Source organism: Leishmania infantum, chromosome 24, assembly GCF_000002875.2.
Source record: "Leishmania infantum JPCM5 genome chromosome 24".
NCBI classification, from domain to species: Eukaryota; Euglenozoa; class Kinetoplastea; order Trypanosomatida; family Trypanosomatidae; genus Leishmania; species Leishmania infantum.
In genome coordinates, this window is record NC_009408.2 from 68293 (window position 1) to 89741 (window position 21449).

The 21449-nt window shown below is 61.7% G+C and overlaps 4 protein-coding genes across 4 annotated transcripts; all 4 read left to right on the forward strand.

Annotated features, from left to right (window-relative positions):
* Positions 1–733: 733 nt before the first annotated feature.
* LINJ_24_0260 (putative protein phosphotase) lies at positions 734–4945 on the forward strand (the record flags this gene model as incomplete). Its single annotated transcript, XM_003392491.1, has 1 exon — positions 734–4945. One exon carries the CDS (start codon positions 734–736, stop codon positions 4943–4945), a length of 4212 nt encoding a protein of 1403 aa, XP_003392539.1.
* An 854-nt stretch (positions 4946–5799) lies between these two features.
* LINJ_24_0270 (dynein intermediate-chain-like protein) lies at positions 5800–7860 on the forward strand (the record flags this gene model as incomplete). The annotated part of the gene is made up of 1 exon (XM_003392492.1): positions 5800–7860. One exon carries the CDS (start codon positions 5800–5802, stop codon positions 7858–7860), a length of 2061 nt encoding a protein of 686 aa, XP_003392540.1.
* A 4592-nt stretch (positions 7861–12452) lies between these two features.
* Positions 12453–13169, forward strand: LINJ_24_0280 (conserved hypothetical protein; the record flags this gene model as incomplete). Its single annotated transcript, XM_003392493.1, has 1 exon — positions 12453–13169. The coding sequence occupies one exon, from the start codon at positions 12453–12455 to the stop codon at positions 13167–13169; it is 717 nt and encodes a 238-aa protein (XP_003392541.1).
* A 2210-nt stretch (positions 13170–15379) lies between these two features.
* On the forward strand, positions 15380–20764 carry LINJ_24_0290 (conserved hypothetical protein; the record flags this gene model as incomplete). The annotated part of the gene is made up of 1 exon (XM_003392494.1): positions 15380–20764. One exon carries the CDS (start codon positions 15380–15382, stop codon positions 20762–20764), a length of 5385 nt encoding a protein of 1794 aa, XP_003392542.1.
* Positions 20765–21449: the final 685 nt, after the last annotated feature.

Below are 21449 nucleotides of genomic sequence, written 5' to 3' on the forward strand. Positions count from 1 at the left end.
GCAGAAAAGCGTTTCGTGGCCATCTGTGCCTATGGGCGGGCGGGTGATGGGGCTCACGCAGCGATGCGCTGATCGGGCGGTGTGCCCCCCTCCCCGAGGTCGCGCCCGCCTGCACTGCCACCCGCCCCTAACTCCACGCCCTCTCTCTGTCTTTCTCTTTGCCTTTTCGTTCTTTGTCTGGAGTATCGCTGTGGTTTCCAGCAACAAACAAAACACGACAACCATACGCGTCTTCAGCCAGCGTGCATGCCGCACACATGGCTGCCGGTGACGCGTGCTCCGCGTCAGGCGTGCGGAAGGGGGCGGAGGGGGAGAGCAGGCGGGAGCACCGACGCCACAGCAAACTGATACGCTCAGAGAGCGTGAGTGAAAAAGGAGGCACTGCAGCCGCCCCCTAAGCAAGTCGCCTAATCCAAGGCAGACACCGCTGCCCGACGCGTGCGAGGGTGCGCTTGGGCTCATATACCCATTTGCCTTTTATAGCCTTCTACGTCCCGCTCAAGCTTCGCTTGACTTGTCTCCCCCCTCGATTTTTCTCACCTGGTCTCCCTTCTCCTCGCAGTCAAACACGCGGCTTTCAGACACTCGACGCACGCGCAGACGTAACGCGGAGCCCCACGCTGCTTTCTCTCCCTCTCATGCTGTGCGGGTCGCCTTTTCCACGCACTTCGGATCAGCCCTCTCTCCAGCGTTCGCAACCTGCTGCGTCAGCACCAGATGGATCCCACAGCTCATGAAAGGCGGCTCACGTGTGAGGGAGACGGTGCGCGATCCACCGCCGGCGTCAACGGAATCATCAGTATCGCTACCCCCGCAGGACCTCAGCACCAGTCGCTCGAAAGTGGTTGCCGTCCCGCGCCACGGCGGCGGCGCTGTTGTGAGGTGGCACAAAGATAGTCCCGCGGTCAAGGTAACGGCGGCGGATGCGGCAGTGCACGCCAGTTGGGTGAGTGCGGCACACCTCTTCGTCAACCCGCACACAGACACGGTGCAACTGACACTCCTGCAGCCTGGGGTGCGCACCTACGTTGATGGCCAGCGCCTGATGCGAATCGGCTCTCCCGTAGAGGTGCGGGCAACCCAGCGCATATCCTTTGGTGCGGACCCGACGTCCTACATGATAACGCCGGCCCCGCGCGACCTCGTTCCGGGCACGCATGCAGCGTGCCCGCCGCCACCGTTGGCGGTGCCGGCGTATCCGGCAGCGGTAAGTCGGGAGGGGCAGACGTCGTCGCTTTCCACGTCACCGCCCTCGTGCTTTTCACCCTGTCTAGACTGCTCTCTGCCACCGCTGTGCGTTGACGGAGTGGGGGAGCGAGACGCAGCCACAGCTGTCTCAACGTCTCCAGAGGCCTTGAAAGCCGGTGTCGCACCAGCGAACACGGGATCGAGGCAGAGCGACACACCGCGCGAGGCTGTTTCAGAATCCCCACTTCTGGCAGCGCCACGGGCCTCGAAAATGCGCGGGTGTTGCCTTACCCACGCGTCGCGCAGCATCGCCGTCAAGACCGCCTCTACTGCAGAGGACGCAAGCGCTGTCTGCCGGACGGCGGAGAAGTGTGCCATCAGCGCACCGCTGACGGAGAGGACATCAACGGACCTTCTCGTGCAGTGCACCGCGACGGTAGCACGTTGCTCTGCGGACGTGGTGAGTACCACTACCGGTGCTGCTTTACCGCCTGTCTACTCGGAGGAGGAGCAGCTCGGGGCCGCGGCGTGCTCACCGTCGCAGGGCCTCACTGGTGAGCACGCGAACTCACTCGCATCCCTCTGCAACGAAACGGCTGAGCTGGCGCGGCGAGGAATCTTCAATGATGAGTCGCGAGCGCGCACGCATCTCCACATCAGGCCGTGCTGGACTTTGGGCCCCGTCACCAGTGTGCGCTCCCCGGACTGGGAGGTGCTGCGCGCCATGCAGGGTGACACAACACCACCGGTGCCACACGGCATCTACCAGTTCAGCTGCGGCAGCGTCGGCTTCGATGATGCGATGATGCAGCTTCGCAGAGGACGCGTTGGCCCTCTGGCACCGTCAGCGGGGGAGGTGAGACAACGGCCACAGCCCCTGAGGCCGCACTTGCGACGGTCTGGCGCGGCCCGGCACTGTGTAGCCCGCCACCCCAGTCGCAGGCTCTCTTTGGAGTTCGCCGAGCGCATCTCCATCGATGTGGAGGGCGGAGGCAAAGCAGCAGCCACGCACGCGACGCCTTCGTCAAGGGATGAGGCGGTCACCGAGCCCTCCAGTGTCCTGAGCAGTGACCTCACCGCTACCCAGAGTGCATGTCGGCGTCCTTATATGCGGGAAAAGCTGCACTTGTGTCCGCGCGTGCCGGTGAACCCGTTTATCGTCGAGGCTTTCGGCAAGACGCATCGGTATCGACCGCTGGCTCACCTGAGCGACACGCAGCACGCAGACAGCAGTGGCAGCAGCGCCAAGAGCGGTGATGGGGGTGCGCCAGTGGACGTCTTCGACCGGTTTGCTGGCGTGCCATGGCGGCACCCGATCGTCGCCGACGAGATGGTGACCCCGCGAACGGAGGCGCTGCTGCGCGATATCCTGCGGCGCCATCCTGACTCGACGTCGGCGTCCGAAGACGCGACCTTTCTGCACTGCGCCCTGCGACGCTCATACGACGCGGATGGAGACCGCTTCTCGTACGTGGACTCACCAGCATTCGTGCAGCTGATCTACACGAGATTCTCCTCTTTGCTAACGGCTATCAAGGCACGTTTGCAGGCGAGTCGTCCCGTGTTGCGCCTGTCGTCCCCGCTGCTGTGCGGCGGCGATTTACTGGGCAGCTTCGCGGACCTGATGGTGCTGCTCGACAGCGTCGCCCATTTTGCCCACTGGTCTACGATGCACACGTCGCTGCTGCTGCTCGGCAACTACGTGGACGTCGGCTGGCACAGCGTAGAGGTGTGCATGCTGCTGTGCTGTTGGGCGTATTTGCAACCAGGCAAAGTGCACCTCCTTCGCGGCCCTCACGAGGACCCGGCAGTAAACGGCAGCTACCGCCTGCTGGGAAAGCGCTGCCTGCGTTATAAGTGCCGGCAGCGCTTTGGCTCGCGCAGGGGCATCGCCCTGTGGGCGCAGCTGAACGACGTCTTTACCCTGCTACCGGTGGCGGCGGTGATTGATGAGCGGGTATTTGCCACGCACGGCGGCGTGCCACTGCTGCGCGCGTCGACAGCACCGGGTGGGGAGGAGGAGAAGGGTGCTGCCGTGAGGCGCCAGCGTGGGGGCAAGGCGCCAGCGCACTGCTTGTACAGCGGCACCTCTGGCTCACCGACGCCGACCTCGTCGGATGCAAACACTCCGGTGTCCTTCTTGTGCCACCTAGCAGCAGGCGTTGGCTCCGCAGAACGGCGAACTCCCTGCTCGCACGAGAGGGGCGGCGACGATGCCAGGCAGAGCGTGCTGTTTGCGGCGCGCCGCCCCTGCTGTATGCGGTATCACCGCTCACAGACACCCGTGATGGAAAAACCACGCGATGTTATCACGGTGGAGTACGCCGAGGCGCAGAAAGACATCACCGCGATCGGGCTGCTTTCACTCGAACCGCTCTCCGGCGACCAAGTGGACGAGAGCGATGAATGCCCAAGGACCAGCAGAGAATGGGCAACAGCAAGAGGTGCGGTGGTCTCCGCCACGGCCCTTCCATCGTCCCCGACGCCTCCGAGTAGTACCGTGCCACCTCCTCGCCAGGGCATGACGGGGGTGGCACCCGAGGGCAGATGTGACATGAGCGCTGCCGTTGCGCTGTCAGCTGCAACCACCCAGACCCCCGCGTCAGCACCGGTTTCGCCGTCGTCTCGGGCCGCCGACACCAGGTCCATCGTCGCTGCCACACCTTCACACTCCGAAGCGATGGCGCGAACGACCCCTGCGTGTAACACGCCATCTGCTGCAACGGATAACGTTCTGTGCGTTGTGCATGGCGGTCGTGTCGCCACACAGAGGTCCACGGACGCGTGTCACGAGGCCTTCTCATCGATGGAGGGACCGCGGCGAGACGACTTTCTTCCATTCGAGGCACTCCAGCAAGGGTGCGCTCCTCCAGCAGCGGCAGCAGCAGAGAGCTCCCCGGCACCGTGCTCCGCCGCCAGCGCATGCGTCACCGGCTCTGAAGTGCGGAGCGCGCAGGAACGCGAGGCCGACACGTGGCTGCCTCCAACGCACACCTCGGTGGACGAGGGCGCGCCGTCCGAGGACGACTTTGCCAACCTTCTTGAGGCCATGCACACATGTGAGTATGCCTTTCGCACCCTCCAGCGCTCCACCCCGTTGGAAAGCCAAGACGTGACCCGGCGTCTCCGGCTCGTGCGCGAGCTTCTGTGGAATCGACCACGTGAGGCGACAGCCAAACTGCTCACGCCTGAGGAAGAGTTGGACAGCGATGAAAAGAACGCGGCGGCGGTGCCGTGGTGGCGACCCTATCGAGTGGAGGGCTGCTGCTGTTGCTGCCCTGCTGGCCGTGCGCATCGCTGCTGCCACACCTTCGGCTCTGGCGGCCTCATCCGCTTTTTCCTCCGCTTCCACTTTTCCATGTTGATACGCGGGGCGCCGGAAGACCCTTCTGAGCTGTACGGAGCTGAGTTATCCGAAGAAGGCCGGCTGCTGACACTGAATACGTGCAGCCGAAGGTGCAAGACGGTTTTGCAGGCGGCGGCGTGCGTGGTGGAGTCTCAGACGCTGCGCCTTGCCACGTGGGGGTCGCAGGAACTCGCCGATTCTCTTGGACAGCTGTCACTGAGCAGTCTCCCCGGTGTTCGAGAGACGGAGGCGTCGAGGGCAGACTTTGAACAGTTTGTGTGCGATACGCTGCGCACCCGCCTGCGCGATCATCACATTGTTGGCCCGGCCGATCAGTGGAGTGTGCTCTCAGCGTACAAGACCTACATCCGACGGCGAGCGGCGGCCAGCGCAGCGTCGCGAAGGCTGTAGCCGGTGTGTCTGTGCCTGCGCTTGTGTGTGTGTGTGTCTGCGCACGCAACGAATCCCTTTCCCTCCGCATTTTGCGCGTTTTTTTTTTGTTTTGCTGCTCGCGTCGCGCCTCTTCACGGCTGTATTATCCTCTGCTATGTTTTCCTCATGTCTTGGCGATGCGTCTGCGCGGACCCTTCTGCGCTCGTGCTGACAGTCGAACCTCCGCTGTAATATGCTCGACGCTGTCGGGGTTCTACCCACCCCTTTCTGCCCCTCTCGGACGCATCGCCGTGTCGAGTCGCTCTTCTTCCCTTTCCTTACGCACTTGCACACAGAAGTAAAACAAGCATGAACAAGGAGCGAAAGTGGAGACCGATGCACAGGCCTGATTTGGCCAAGGACGGGTCGCGCAGGCGCGCCTGCCCGTCGATACGATGCGTTGCCTTGTCTTCGCCCGCCCGTCCTCCGCCCCATGGAGCCAGGCAGAGGCTAGCGACGGCACGCAGCGGTTATGCCGTTCGCTTCCATCATCGCCCCCTCCTTGCTCCCTTATCAGCGAAACAACACCCAAGAGAACCAAAACCAAACACGCAAACAACGTTGAGGGCACACGACGAAGGGGACTGTGTGCTGCGATTAGGCGAGGCGCTGATTTCCACCACCTCCACAAACGCACCTCCACACGTTGTACGGACCTTCAGCGTCGTTAACCCACTCAGACCCACGCACGCACGCACGGCGTCCACGCGACACCCTCCGCCTCGCTCACCTCAGCAAGCTGTGCTGGTACGGGTGCCTTTTGACCGCGCGCCATTTCCTTGCCCTCAACGCCGCTCCTCTCTTCACCGCTGCATTGAAGGCGGCTCGGCAAGATGAACGCCCTCTCAAGCCCTCGGGCTTCCATCGGCAAGCACCGCGCCTTGCACAGCGCGGCTGCCGGCAATGCGGCTCGAAAGCAGAGCAGCGGCGGACAAGCAGAGGTGATTGCCGCGGTGCTGGGGCGGGAGTCGAACAAGCCAGCTGCCGAGGTCGTCGTGGAGCGCATCCTAAAAGCTGCCGACCCGCACGTGATGTCGGTACCGGTGTACTACGATTATAAGAAGGATGCGCGCGTGTATAAGTGCTTCCCCAGTACACGGCAGGTTTCGACCCTCTTCGCCATGGACGGCAACACTATCGCTAAAGACTCGCCTGAGGCGCTGCAGCAGGAGGAGGATCGCCATCGCCGCATCCAGGAGGTGGAGGTGGCCGCCGCGGCGGAAACGAACCCGGACTTGGTCGAGGAAGGTGTGTCCACACGCATTCTCAAGAACCAGTTCAACTATAGCGACCGTGGCAGCCAGACGATGAACCAGCCGATGAAGGAGCGCACCGTCATGACGGACCCGCCGCCGTCGGCCTCCTTTGGCGGGCTCGCGACGGCGTGGGCTATCTACGACGCCTACGAGGGGGAGCGCATCCAGGCCGAGAAGGCAGCCGCGGCGCAACGGCGTGCCGCCCAAGCCGCACGAACGAGCAAGGATGAAGAGAACGCGCTCACCCATGCCGCGGCCGAAGCGTCTATCCGCGATGGTGCGGATGTCGGCCCGAAAGGCGTGGTGGAGCTGCTGGCGTCGCCGGAGTTTCGCAGCGCACTGCAGGTAATGGAGCGCATGGTGAACCAGAACGATTGCCAGGATATCATTGACGACTTCAAATACTGGGAGGATCAGAGCGATCTTTACAAGGAGGACGGCACGCTGCTGCCCTTGTGGCGATTCTTCACGGAGAAGACGCGCAAGAAGGCCGTTACTGCCATTGCCCTCAACGGTCGCTACTCGGACCTCTTCGCGGTCGGCTACGGTAGCTACGACTTCTTGAAGCCGTGCAAGGGCACGGTTCACTGCTTCACTCTCAAGAACGCAGTGCCGACGGGCTCTGGCGCCCCCGTTCCGGCGCACCCGGAGTTCTCCTTTCACCTAGACTGCGGTGTGCTCTGTCTCGCTTTCCACCCACGTGAGCACTCGCTGCTTGCCTGCGGCCTCTATGATGGCAGCGTGTGCGTGTTCGACATGCGGGTGAGCTCCCACGACACGGGGAGTGCGAACCACGGTCGCCCGCTCTACCGCGCCAACGTGCGTACTGGTAAGCACATGGACCCTGTGTGGCAGATCATGTGGATGGAGAGCACACCAGAGCTGTCCTTCTACTCCATAAGCACAGATGGCCGCGTGGCGAACTGGATGCTGAGCAAGAGGGAGCTGACGTCGCGGGACGTGCTGAAGCTTAACACTGGCGTTTGCACCGTGGACCCGGAGCAGATGCTGCTGAATGAGCTCGGCGGCATGTCGTTCGACTACTCACCCGCCCACGACAAGATGGTCGTCGGCACGCAGGAGGGCAACCTGCTCCTGTGCACGGTCAGCCACAATGGCCAGTGCGTCGAGCGCTATGAGGGGCACAGCATGGCGGTCTACACGACGCGCTGGAGCCCATTCCACCCGGACATCTTCCTCACCTGCTCGGCAGACTGGACTGTCAAGCTGTGGACGAAGGGCTCTCCCTCTCCGTTGGTCGTGTTTGACCTCGGCGACGCCGTCGGCGATGTCGCGTGGGCGCCGTACAGCTCCACCGTGTTCGCCGCCGTCACCGCGGGTGGCAAAGTGTGCGTATTCGACGTAGCACAGAACAAGACGGAGCCCCTGTGCGCGCAGACAGTCGTGAAGAACGCGAAGCTGACTCACATTGTCTTCAGTGAGGCGGACCCGATACTGTTCGTCGGTGACACTCGCGGCACCGTTCTGACTCTCAAGCTGTCTCCTAACTTGCGTAAGGTGTCGAAACCCGGAAAGGGGGAGCCGACGGATGCGGCGCACATCAAGACGTTGGAGGTAGAGAAGCTGAACCACCTGGTAGAGGTCACCATGAAGGACCGCGCGCTGTTGGGTGTGTAGAAGGAACACAAGGCGGGATGCGTGCTGCCTCCTCCTGCACACAAGCGCGCTGCTCAGTTGCTCTTCCCTTTCTCTCTTATGGGGCTCTCGCCGTGATTGTTAGCGGGCCAGCACACGCATGTGCCGGTGTCAGAGTTGGTGTAGGAGACCACGCGGCAGTTTCGTGTGGGCTGCGGATGGACGTGTTTGTTTTCGCGTCGCGTTGTTTCTCCTCTGTTGCACCTCCGACGCGGCTGTTGCTCCTCGATCCGCCCTCTGCGCCCCATGGCACTTGGGTGTGAAAGGTGTGACTATGGAGATGTGCTACGGAGTTGGCTTTTGTTGTTGCTGTTGCTGTTTGTGTGTGTGTGCATGTGCATGTGCATGCTTCTCCTCTCCCGTTCTCCCTCGATGCGCGCTGTGTAGATAGCTGGTGTTTTAGACTGCGCACCAGACGACACCCACATACGGAGAGAACGGAGAGGACGGGGGGAGGCAGAGAGGTGCCAGATAGAAGGGATCGCTGCATCCCGCTGTACAGGAGAGGAGCACGTGCACTCACAGGGAGACGTGAATAATGATTGTGGTCGTGCAGCGGCGGGGATCGGAAGGGATGGAGGAGGGAGGAGAGGGCGCGGCAGGAGTAAAGGTAGAGGAGTGAGGGCGAAGCTCGGGGCGGGGCATTGGGTCGCTCCACCTCCGCCCAACGTTTTTTCCTTCCACGCCCCTCTCTCGCCTGCAAACCCACTGGGCACTGCCGAGTAACTCCCCACCTCTCTTGTCCGTCGCAGCTGCCTCCTTCCATCGCCGACTCGCCCCTACGTCTTCCCTTGCCCAGCCTTCCTCTCTCTCTCCCCTTTCTTGCTCTGTTCTTTCAATGCTTTCTTGCCTTCTCTGATGTAACCAAGTACGATGTACAGCGGACCTTTGCGTGTGGCCGTGGGTGTGGGTGTGTGGGGGCTTTCTATGCGCGTGAATGTTTTGTTCCTCTGCACATCGCTCTACATGTGTATCTGTGTGTGTGTGTGTGCTTGCTTGCTTGCTTGCTTGGCTGCAGATGTGGCACTGTGCCTCCCCTACGTCACCACTGACCTTTTGAACGCGAAAAACAGGAAGAGTAGCAGCCAGCGACGACGGCGGTCTTGGGCACGCCTCACAGCGGCATCCCCTCCCCCGCCCCCCCCTCCTTCTCCCTTCGCGGAGAGACAGCGCGAAAGTGGTTGGTGGGGGAGGGACGCCCCGGTGCGTTCGGCTATGCAAGAAAGACAGAAACGACTGCCGGCACAGCCGGACGCCGCCAGCCCCACGCCCGGTGTACAGAAGAGGGCGTCTTTCAGCCCTTGCCTGCTGTGGCACTGCACTGCGGCCTTCCGTTTCCTCGGATGGGTGAAGATGTGTGCAAAGCTCGCGCGCGTGCTCCCCTCCGCCGCCTGCCCTCCAGTCCAGGGTGGCAGGCGGAGACGCCTCGGTCGTTGCCCCCCCCCCCTCCCCCCTCTTCACGACCCTATTGTCTTTTCGTTCTCTCGCTTCCCCGCCTTGTCTTCGCCTGTATCGTTTGCCTTTTCCGCTGTCCGCATCAACGGCATCATGCCCGCCTTTTGCTGCCGATTCTCTCTAAAACGCCGGCGACGCTCCCTGACGCACACGCACACACACACACACACACATCATAACAACGACAACACTAACACACGCGCATGCGCGTTTTCAAAAGAGGTTCTGTGGGGAAAACGGTGGGTGGTCAGCACACGCACGCACGTCGATACGGGAGGTAACCAGACAGTGTCTAAGCAGACTCCGATATTCTTCGTACACGCTGCGAACGCACCAGCTCCCTTTTCTCCCCGCCACATCCCTCGGCTGTCCGCGCGCGCACTCTTCTTCTCGTAGCCCTCTGCTATCCCTGCCCCTCCCCCTCCCATCCACCCACCTTCTGACTCATACTCCGCCCCACAACAATCAACGAGAGCAGAAGACGCGCTGGAGACACCGCCGTCGGCGTAGACGATCGGTGCTTCTGTTTCGCCCACTCTAAGGTCTTCTGAAGGAATAAAAGAGAGATACGCGTAACAGATATATACGCAGACTCACTGATAAGACAGAAACACACGCACGCACGTGCGCAGTCGCCCCTCTTCCTCTCCCTCCCGCACATCGGCACATAGGCGCATACGCGGACGGTGGACTCTTCTTGGGGCTTCGATTCCTACGCTCTGGCGCTTCGTCGCTGCTAGAACTATACGCACGTGTCTTCGTTCAATTGTATCGCTGCGGTGCGTCTAGCCTCATCCCCCCCTCTCCCCCGCGGCCACTTGCAAGCGCACAGACAGACGAAGCGCGGCACAACGGAAGAGAGTACAACGGAAGCGGGGCAAGGCGACCGCGATACTGGTCAGGCAACCTTACCTTTACCTTCCCTCCCCCCCCCCCGAACTGCATCCTCTCCCATAGACATAGACACGCACACTGAGAGGCACACTTGCTCGCGAGAGCTCTCCCTCGTGCGCTGCAGACAGACAGAAACAACGGAGGAACGGAAAGGCAAAACGCACCACGCTCAACTCACACGTATTGCTCTATCGCCGCGCATCGTGTGTGTGTGGGGGGGGCACGTGTCGACATCGCAAGCGCCCACCGATATAGATTCACCGTGTTCCCTCGGCATCTTTCCTTGTGTGATAGTTTGCGCACACGCGTCACGCTTGACGGCTTATTTTCGCTTTCCCCCGCGCACAATTCTTTCCTTTTCTCGTTGTGCCGTGCTGATCTCTAGAGCGCGATTGGGCCGCAGCTATTGCTACGTATATATCTGCCGTTCTCGTTCCACCCACGCACCCACCTCCTTGTCCATTCGATCGGCTTCCGAGGAGTGGTCCCTCTCGCGCGCACTATCCTGCTCAGCACATCCGTGAGCTGCTACTGCTGCTGCAAAAAGGAGCAATATACAAGCATAAGCCCTTCTTGCAAGCCTGCACTCTTTCATTGCCGCGCTACCGAGCACACCAGACACACCAGACACACCAGCATCACACTCACCTGTCACTTCCCAGACTTCATCGGCACCTCTGGTGCCCTCCTTCTCCTCCTTCCCTCCCTCCGCCCACCTTGTCCATCGATCGTGTGTCTTTTATCTTTCTTTGCCACAGACAACCGCAGACACTCTTTCTCTGCAGGCGCACTCGACCCTCCCCCTCCTCCTCACGTATAGCGTTGTGTTCTTCTGCCTGTGTGCGCGCGCGATTTTGAGAGTATCTCCTGCTGGCTGCTTCCGTGCTCTCGGCGTGGCGCACTTCCGTTTCTCCATCGCTCAGACGGCTCCCCTAGATATTGCCCTTGTGTCATTGCCCACGCCCTCCCCGCTCCTGCTCGTACCTCACCTCCCCCCCCCACACACACACAGGCGTAAGGGGTCTCCTCGCCGCTCGTTGCTCGCCAAGGCCACGCATCTCTGCACGCAGACACCCGTACGCGCGTACGCGGCGATAGCTTTTAGAGCGGAAAGGCACGGATTGTGGGAGAGGGAGTAAACAAGCCCCACAAGCCCAACCCCCTCCAAACACGCACACACATACGACGTGCAGTGGCAGAAGGTTTTCTCAGTTCTTGTTTTCAGACCCTTTCGCACATCTTTGGTTATATGCACGCTCACTGTCTTCTTTTTCATAGACTCAGCTCACTTTGTGCCCGGTGCCGTCGACCCACGCCGCTCTTCTTGTTCGTCACAGGCGCACACAGGGCCATCGTCGCGCACGACAATATCGCAGCGCATCGAAACTCCCTTGCACCGTCTCTCCCTATCCTCACTGTTTCTACTGTGCATCTTCTTATTGTGTGACGCGAGGGCGCGGACGGTGCGCGTGTGATCTGCTGGCTGGCCCCTGTCTTTGCCCGACCGCCTTCTCATCTCCCTCCCTCCATCCCTGTCCAGCTGCGCGCCTTTTCCCTGGCTGCGTTCTTCCTTGTTTTTCTTTTGCTTTCACGTCTCCGTTACACCTCCCCCTAGATTCGCATCCGCCTCTCTTCGTCAGGACACCGTTCGTCACACGGGGTGCGCCGTGCGGTGGAGCTTGCTTCCAAGCTCGCTTGCCCTGCTTTCTTTGCTTCCTCCGTCACCGTTTGGTTTTCGCAGCGGCTACCACCGTTGTTGCTCACCTGTTCTTCATCTTGCATCAATGACAACGCCTATCCACAGGCGTGCTAGCAGCTCTTCCCCGGATCGACTGCCCCCCGCGCCGCTGCCGTCGTCTCTGTCGACGATCAGGCGTGTGTGGAACGACCGCCTGCGAGCGTTTTCATCAGCGCGCGACGTTGCTTCCGTGGGCGAGCCCGAGGACGTCGTCAGCGGTACCCCGAAGGTGAAGGATGAGGCGCGGCTGCGCCAGGTCGCCGTCGCCAGCTCCGGCGGTGGACGCCTCGAAGCCGCGTCCGGGGTGGATGACGGCCTCACGGACAGCCCAGCTGCGACGGTGCGGACTCGCTCCTCCTCGCTCTACCCCACAAGGACGAGCAGCAAGCGAAGGACGGTGGTAAGGTTCAAGGATGCGACCCCAGTGAACCCTCACACTTCCGCTGTTGTCGCAGCGCGGCACCCTGTCGACCCCAACGCCGGAGATATGGTGGGCCTCGTGAAGCCGCTGTTTCCGAACACGCTGCTGACTGAGGCGCAGGATGAACGGCGGCTGCTGACGCTCGTGTTGGACCTCGACGAGACGCTTGTCAGCAACCGCGACTCCCGTCAGTCAGCTGCCGTGCTCCGGCCATACTGCCTTCACGTACTGAACGCCCTGCGTCACATGAAGGAGCTGGAGATCGTGCTGTGGACAGCATCCACGAAGGAGACGGCGTTGCCGGTGGTGGATCAGCTGCATAAGACGGGCATCATCTTCGACGACATCATCTTCCGCAACAGCATCTGGTTCACGCAGCCCATTCACACGAAAGACCTGCGGCTGCTCGGCCGCGACATGAACCGCGTGCTTATTGTCGACAACTCCGTCGGCTGCTGCAAGCTGCACCCCCGCAACGCTCTGCTCGTCGAGGACTTCCACGGTGTGAGGCGTCGCGAAGACGCGGCCCTTGTGAACGTGTACTACGTCGTGGACGCCCTGCTGCGTATGATGCGGGAACGTTCGATTCCGGTCTCGGAGGGACTGGGGCGCCTCATGGCGGAGGGGCAGCTGTGCCACCCGGTGAGCTACGACCTGCCTGAGTTCTTCAAATACATACCGCTGACGGAGGTGCCAGAGCTGAAGCGGCCGCCGGTCGGATGCTTTGTGCGGGCGAACACGGCACCGCCAAACACGTCTATCATGCAGCATTGGGTCTACTAGCAGACGCGAGACAAGGAGAACAAGCGGCCGAGCGGAGGCGGGCGACAAGGCGCGGTGAGTGGTAGAAGGGGTGCACACATCTGCGTCTAAACTTGGTCGTGCGCGTCATCACACGGCAGCCTTTCACGGACACGGTGCACCTGATAGGCGAGAGGCGAACTATTACCCCCCTCCCCCCCCACACACACACGCTCACAGGAGAGGTAGCGAGGAGGAGGTGCCGGACGGATAATGCCAGCCGTGCATCCCCGCTTCCGCCCCTGTTCTACTTCTGTTCGCTCCTCTCCTCCGTCAACTGAGTAGAGTGGCTTCGGCTGCGCTGTGTGGTTCTTCATTACATCAGAAAAGGTGCTGAAGCACCACCGCCCCCCTCTCTGTTATCTCTCCGTCCTGGTGCCGTGCATGCAGGTGCGCGTTCGTGTGCGTGTTTCGGGGCACCACGAATATGCCACCCGCCACATTTTTATTTTCCGTTTTTGTGCACACGCAAACCTTGTAAAGGGAGACGTGCGTAACAGAGCCGCCATGTGCTCTCCTACTAACCGGCACACCCACCCCCTCCCTGCGGTTGCGAGGCCGACTGTTGCATACACGCAAGCACGCGCACATCATAAAGGCATCTATAGATGCGCCCACTCCATCTTGTTTTTGTTTCCTTGTTGTCTGCTGCCCTCTTGTACTGTTGCGCTGCCCTTTCACGCGTGAACCCGTGGGCTGGCATGCGCGCAGCTGTTTTGGAGGTGGATGGAGGCTGAAGGGCTCTCGCGTGTTACCTTTTCGTTTTCATCCCTCTCTCGCGCGCGCATGCTTGTCAAAGTGGTGGTGTCCTGCTGATGCGGCGGTGCTTGAAGTTAGCGCAGATACACACACACACACACGCACACGCAGAGAGAGTGTGTGGAAAGGAGAACGTATTCGGGTCTCCATCATTCCCTGCACCGTCGTCCTCTGCAACGCCTATAAGCTCGCGCCCGCTTCTGTCGGGCGCCCCACCTTTCCTCCCTTCGCCCAGGCGCTTTTTTTTTTAGAATCGCCGTCTGCCTGCTCCACTGCAGCGCATTCGCTGTGTCCTTGTCTCCGTTGCTGCGTGTGTGTTTGTTCCGCACTCGGGTCCGTGGACGGCGCCCTTGTCCGCCCCATCTCTCGTCTCTCCGTCGTATTTCCTTCGGTGTGCTGCGCCTCGCTCTTGCTTGCCCACTCCTGCTGCTGCCGCTTCTGCTCCCATCACCCCAGGAAGCAAGCATGGGCACATGTGAGGTAGGTGTGCGCGCGCGTGTTTTGTAAGTACCCTTGTGTCCCCGTCGATTTACTTGTGTGTTGGTGGCAGCCCCGATCTCCCGTCCACGGAGAGACGAGATGGAAGACGTGGAGCGTAGACAAACAGAGTCTGAAGGACGGGCTACACCCGTCACCAGAGAAAGGGAGTCGGACTGCGGGTCGTTTGTGCAAGGCTCCCGCCCCGGACGTAACAGGGCGAGCTCGCGAGCCGCTGCGTAGGGGGTGCATGCGTGTGAGTGTGGTGGATGCGGCCGTTTCCTCTCAGCGGCAGAGCTTCGCACCACGGCGTCATCCCCTCCATCGTCTCCCCGCTCGACAAACTGTTGGAGTATCAACAGCGGACGAAGAGTGCATGCACATTGTGCTCTCAATTACGGTCTCCCATCTTTCACCTTGCACTCTCTCTCTGCTCCACTTCTCGCCTTGTAATGGCGCGGATCACCTCGCGTCGACGCACACACCCGTGCGCGTGCACGACGCTTGCGCATCGGCTTGATTTCACAGGTTTCCTCTATGCTCTCGTCTACGGACGTGATCTCTTTTCCCCTTTACGCCGACCACGCAGGCGCCTTACGAACCTCCTCCTTCACCTGAGGCGTGATCGCTCTCATCGCGCCCTCTCTGCGTGCGCGACGTGACGCTTGTGTATCTGTGGCCAAGTGAGGCCTTCTTCGCGCGTGCCTGTGCCGCCGGCTCTGCGCAGGCGGGGCGCGCGAGGCAGCGAAGTCGGCGCTTGCTGCACCGTACTTATTCATCATCGTTCTGCTGCGCGTGGCTCTCCTCTGTTCTCTCTATACACCATTATTGGCATCTTCGCACAGAGTCGAACACGCGGCGGCGCCACCATCATCGTTGCACGCAATCCGTCCCCCCCCCCCCACACCACCACCACCACCGCCTCACTGCCCCCTTCGTTTTTTTTTGCGTTTGAGATGTCCCGCGGTGTCAAGAGCTCGCAGAGCAGCGCGGCACGCGCGATGATGTCCTCGATGGGCACCCCGGCCGGCCTTAGCTCCTTCTTGGGCGGCTTTGCTACGGGTCTGGAGAACAGAGCGAACGCGGAGCGGGAGAGCGACTACGTCGTGAGCCTGAAGCTGCTGACCAAGACCAGCGAGATCACGAAGCAAAAGGCGCTTGACCGGCTGCTCGAGCTCATGAAATCGACCTCTGACGAGGTGCTCCTGCGTTTTGCCAGCGCCACCGTTGAGACAATCATCCAGCATGCCCGCCACCCAAAGCCGACGATTCGAGCGTCGAGCTATCAGCTGCTGCAAGCGCTGATGAGCAAGAATAAGGAGCTGAAGAAGACGATCGTGCCGGAGCTCAAAGTTCTGTCTGGTGTCTGGGTTATGGGGATGAACGACATGGAGACTGCCGTGAGCCAGGCAGCTGCGGCCGCCTTCGATGCCGCTTTTCCTGCGGAAAAGAAAACGCTCATGCTGCAGCAGTTTATGGACGCCATTATGGTGAGTCTGCGCACCGCGGTGGAGGAGGTGATGGCCTCGAAGAAACCGCTGCAGGATGACTCGCTGGACCCCAACGCGAACAGGATCTATGCGGCGCTCAAGTCGATGGGGTACATGGTCAAGCAAGTGAGCGCCGCGCAGACGGCAGTGCTGAAATTTGTCCAGGACCCGCAGCTCTTGGGTGCGCTTCTGCCGCCGCGAGAGGCGCCCAAGTCGTACCTGCTCGTCAAAACACCGCTCGCTCGCTCCGCGGTGCTGGCGCTCCTGCGCGACGTGGTGTCCTTCTGCCCTGCGACCCCCAAGGTACACCAGCTCGTGTCGCAGGCTCTCTTCGGATCAATCCTGGACCCGAACGTAGCGATGGCTTCGCGGACGTGGGAGCTCCTCCTCTTTTGGTGCCGCAGCAACGTCTCGGATGTGGTGAGTCACATGAAGGGTGGGTTTCTCGATGACGTGGTGAACTGCTTCATGGGGTGCCAACAAGGTGAGCTTGGGGAGGTGATTTTCCCGTGCCTGTTCCCTCTTTTGACTTCGCTCTCCAAGGACGCGCGGTGCGAGGGCATCCTGGATGAGTTTTGTGCGGCGCTGGTGGAGCGGCTGAGCGTAATGAGCGAGACGCCAAACGTGAGCGCGCACGACCTGGAGGTGGTGCTGACGGCGCTGATGGAGTGCTGGGAGCTGCACTGCGTGCGCAAGAAGACGAGCCGCGCGTCTGAGGACAGCGTGGAGCTGCTCACGGTCATTAGCTTCAACGTAGTAAAGCTCATACAGACAGAGGCGAAGGCGACGCGTTACCAGGCTGTCATCATAGCTACCATGGCAAAGAGCCTCCTCAAGACCGCCAACCGGTGCGAGGATGTGTTCAGACAGTGCTTGACCGTGATTGGCGCGCAACCAGGAGCGGCGTTCCGCGTACTCCCCGACTCCCCCGAGCCGGCCGTGCAACGCAGCTTTTCTCTCTTCCAGGCTCGCCTGCTGGGGCGGCTGTGCGCGAGCACGTCAACGCCACTGCCACCAGTGCCTGCTGCGACGACGACGTCGCCGACGACGCGGACAGAGGGTGCGAGCACCGCGCACTGCAAGGCGCTGGCCGCGGATGTGGCGAACAAGTGGCTGCTGCAGCAAGTGGCCGTCAGCCCTGATGAGCACAAGTGGGTTCAACTTGCTGCCTTCTTTGATGAAACACGCGATACCCAGTTCTTCCCCTCCGACGCGGTGGCGGACGCTGTCTTAGGCATCCTGTGCGCGTATGTGAGGCACACCCATGACGAAGAGACCTCGGCACAGGCGCATACACGTGAAAGCAGGGCGGCACTGGCGACTTTGGTAAAGGCGGGTCTGGAGTGGAAGCACCGCCCCGCTTCCCAGGACTTGATGGAGGCGACGTCGTCCACTCAGGAGCACACACTGAAGGAAGCTGCGCTGCGGCATTTGATGCAGGATCCGGCGAGGCTGTGTGAGGTACTAACCTGCGCCGTCGCCCAGTGCGACGTTGCCGGTGTTAGCCAGTGCGTCGCGGTATACGTCGAGCGTGAGCTGAACCTCTCGGAGGAGCAGCGACGCGGCGTGCTGGAGGCTCTATGCACTTCAGTGAAGGAAACGCTAGCGATGGTTACGGAGAGCGCAGCGGATTCGGACGCAGGGTCGGCAACCACCAGCGACTCGGCGTCCAGCTACAGCTCCTCCAAGACTTCGCCGACGTCGTCTGCGTCGTCGTCGGCATCATCGTCATCGACAAGCGACAGCGGCCTCGACAGCGACACGGCGGATGCTGATACATCCGCCGCAGGTGGTGGCGACACAACCAACCTCGCCCCGGAAGCGAGAGAGCGGATGAAAAAATGGGGACAACTCTTGCGCAGCGGCGGGGCCTTTGCCGGGCTTTTGCATCTGGACGCCGCGTACGTTGTGGGCCACCTGCTGAAACCTCTCTCCTACATCAGTGCCGCTGTGGCGACGCGCGTGTTTGTGGAGCAATACATCTCGGTCAAGGCAATGCGAATCGCGCTGCAAAGGCAGCAGTATCACATCGAGGGCAGTGGCAGCAGCGGCAGCGAGGGCAACGATGATTTGGTGGCGTACGCGATGGAGCGGAAGGTGCACTGGTCGAGCATCGCCGATTGCAATGCCGTCACGGCGGAGGTGGAGGAGCTGCTGGACAGCTACTCCGTCCGCCCCGAGGACCGCGACGCCGTGGCCATGGATCTTCTCCACTCCGTCTTCAGCAACGACGACGATCTGCCGCTCTCCTTCTTCGCTGTCTATCGGCTCCCCCAGCTCGCGCCGTACGCTTCCACGGCGTGCCTGCAGTCGTTCGCGACGTCGGAGTCGGTGTGGCAGCAGGCAGCGGTGGAGGTGCAGGCGGCCGCGCTGGCCAGCAACGAGTCGGCCCTCTCGCTCTATGATGGCTATCTCTCTCTCGACCTTCTGCGTCCCACCTTCACGACCACCGTACGCACAGCTCAGCTAGTCCGCCTGACGGACAGCGTCGATGGGGCGGCCGCAGCGGTGGCGATGGCCAACGTAGACCCCAAAGCGGTTGCCCGTGTCTTCTGCCAGCTGCTGCGCGTGGCGGCATCGAAAGAGGTGCTGGCGGACGGTGTGTGCCGCACGCTCTTTGGGAGCGTCTTCCCGGCCATGCTGGCATGCTTTGACGTGGCCGAGGTGGCGGTCGAGGTGGCGGCTATCGTGACCTCGACAGAGGGGCCTATGGCGGCGGCTGGGGTGCCGTACCTACTGCCAACGTTGGCGGCCGTGCTGCGCGATGTCGCGCCGGCGGAGGACACGGTGTTCCTGCGCCGTGCCATCCGTCTGGTGAGCGCCGTCTCGAGCACGGCGGTGACAGCCCTCTTCCATGCCGAGGGCGCCAAGGGCGTTTCACCGGTTCTAGCAGCGGCCTACACCACCTTCTTCTCAGTGCTGGATGAGGTTGCCGATATGCTGCGCTTCAACATCGCGGCACAGCTTCCGGCGGAGCAGGAGCGGCTGCTGCTGGAGGCGAGCTGTCAGCTGCCGATGTGGGACTTGACAACGGCGAAGCTCACTCTCGTGGTCCTGCGGCACCTCGCCTCTCTGCCCGCGGTGGCCGACAGCACTGTGAAGGGTCTCATAGCGTACGCATCGAAGCAAACACCGCTGTCTGGGCTGGAGCTGCTGGCCGAGCTGTCGTGCACCCACATTCCTACCCCTGATGTGTACAGCGAGCTCATCCGCGTCATAATTGACGCCCTCTGCCGCTGCCACCGTCTGCGCCACTTGCCACCCAACGGCCGCCTGCAGAAAGAGTCGGGTGGCTCGCTGATGGGCAGCGCACCAGCTGCCCTGACAACCCTGCGCCGAGTGGTCATGGCGGCGGTGCTGGCCAGGCGCGGCGTCGTGCTCCATAGCCGCATGGACAGCGTCCTGCGCAGCACGGTAAACCTCGTCGTGTTCGATGCCGTCTGCGAGGCAGTGTCGCAGCTGCGGTCGACGAAGGAGGGCGAGGTGGCCCCTCTCGCCAAGCTTATCGCGTTCACGTCACGCTTCATGGGCGACTTGCTCACCAGCGACGTCATGACCCTGCGAGGGTCGGAGACGAGCGTGGAAAAGATTGCCTCGGTGCTGTGCTTCGCCTACGCCTGGCTGTTCGCGACGAGCATTGCGAAGCTGGAGCAGCTCGGTGTATCGACAGTCGCGGGTGTCATTCGCAGCGTGTGCCTCCTGGCGAACCTGACGCTCATGCGCGCCACGGTCCCGCTTGCCGTGCCGATGCAGTTCATCATGCAGCGTTTCTCGCTGAAGCCGCTGCGCGAGGAATACTCAACAGCGCAGCCGGCGAAGGTGGCACAGTTCCGCCAACAGAACTTGGTGCTGACCAAGACGCAAAAGCAGAAGATGCTGCTCTTCCCGTACTTGCTGTCGTGGTGCGTCTACCTCACCAGCGTCCCACCGCCACCAACAGAGGAGGCGCAGGGCACTGGCAGCAACGTCGCGCGTGACAAGGATTGGCAGCGACAGGTGTACACCCTTCTCGATCTCTTGTTTGCTCTCATGCTGACTCCGATGGAGCGGGCCTCGACCAGGCTGGATTCGACGTTCATTGGTGCCTCACTGAACGCCGGTACCGCAGGCGACAGCAGCGCCACCGGGCCACTCGGCTTCGAGCTGGTTGCACTCACGCGCGTCGACGCGCCGGATCAGATGGCGCAGCTGGCTCGTGGTGCCTTCGCCGTCTTCACGCAGTTACTGCACGGCAACACCTTGTCGCTGACGAAGAGTTGGCTGGAGACGGTGGAGCGTAAAGGCCGCTCACTCTTCTACAGCTCCGTCGACCAGCACATCACCGGTATCCTCATTCAGGAGAGCTTCTTGTCGGTGCTGAGGCGCAGCCCTGACGGCAGCAGCAGCTTCAGCGTTGGAGACAGCTGCAGTGTGGAAGTGAACGTGGCTCAGCAGCTCATTGACCTGAGCTACGAAATGGAAGACGCGAAGGTCGCCGTGCGCATCACCTTCCCGCCGGCATTCCCTCTGCACCCGCCCGTGGTCGAGCACGAGACGGGTCGTGAGTGTGGCGTTTCCATGAAGAAGTGGCGCTCGTGGATGCTGAAGATGTCCGTCATCCTCTTCGGTGGCTCAGCGAACGTGTGGGAGTGCATTGACCTCTTCCACCAGAACCTTGATGCGCACTTCCGCGGTATCGAGCCATGCCCCATCTGCTTCGCCGTCGTGAGCCCCGTGAACCACAAGCTGCCAGACGTGCGCTGCTCCGTGTGCCACAACTCCGCCTTCCACTCGAACTGCCTGTACACATGGTGGGCCACAGGCTCCAACAACGTCTGCCCGCTGTGTCGCTCGCCATGGATCGCGGAGTAGGCTACCATTCTCCCCCCGTCCGAAGCGGACGGCGAGGGGGGACCGCAAGAGACAGAAAAGTCCATGTTGTGCCTGTGATTGTGCACATAAACGAGGCCGAAAACACTGATGAAGTGCGGGACGGCATCTGCGTGCCTGTCGTGGTCAACACGCAGCCGCACGTAGTGCTCTACCTCCGCGCACGTCCTGGGATCACTAGTTCAACCCCCCCTCGCACACACACCCCATCCTCTGCGCGCCGCAGTGCTGCGGCTAGAGCGGAAGCTCACCCCGCGCTGCCCTTCTTTTCGTAAACCAGTATGACGCTAACCAAACATGTAGCGATGAAGCCCTTGACGCGGTGCGCTGCGCTATATTCCCCGGTGCTTCGAGCTCTTCAGATTCATGGGAGGGTGCGTCGGGCGAGGCGGGCCGGGTGCAACGAAGACCCGTATGGCATTACACAGCATGAGCGAGTGGGCCTGGGCGCTACCCACAGCAGCATCAGTGCATCCATCCCCCTCCGATATCGATGACCTCTCCCTCGTTGACTGCCTTCGCGCGCGTCAGCAGAAGCAGCTGTGTGTAGAGATTGGTGATGAGAGAGCAACACGCTTTTTGTTGGCCAGTGTCTCTATGCAGGCTCGCACCTGTGCGCGCCTTCTTACGTCACAGAGCGGGTTCAGCCGCGAGTGGGTTTACATGC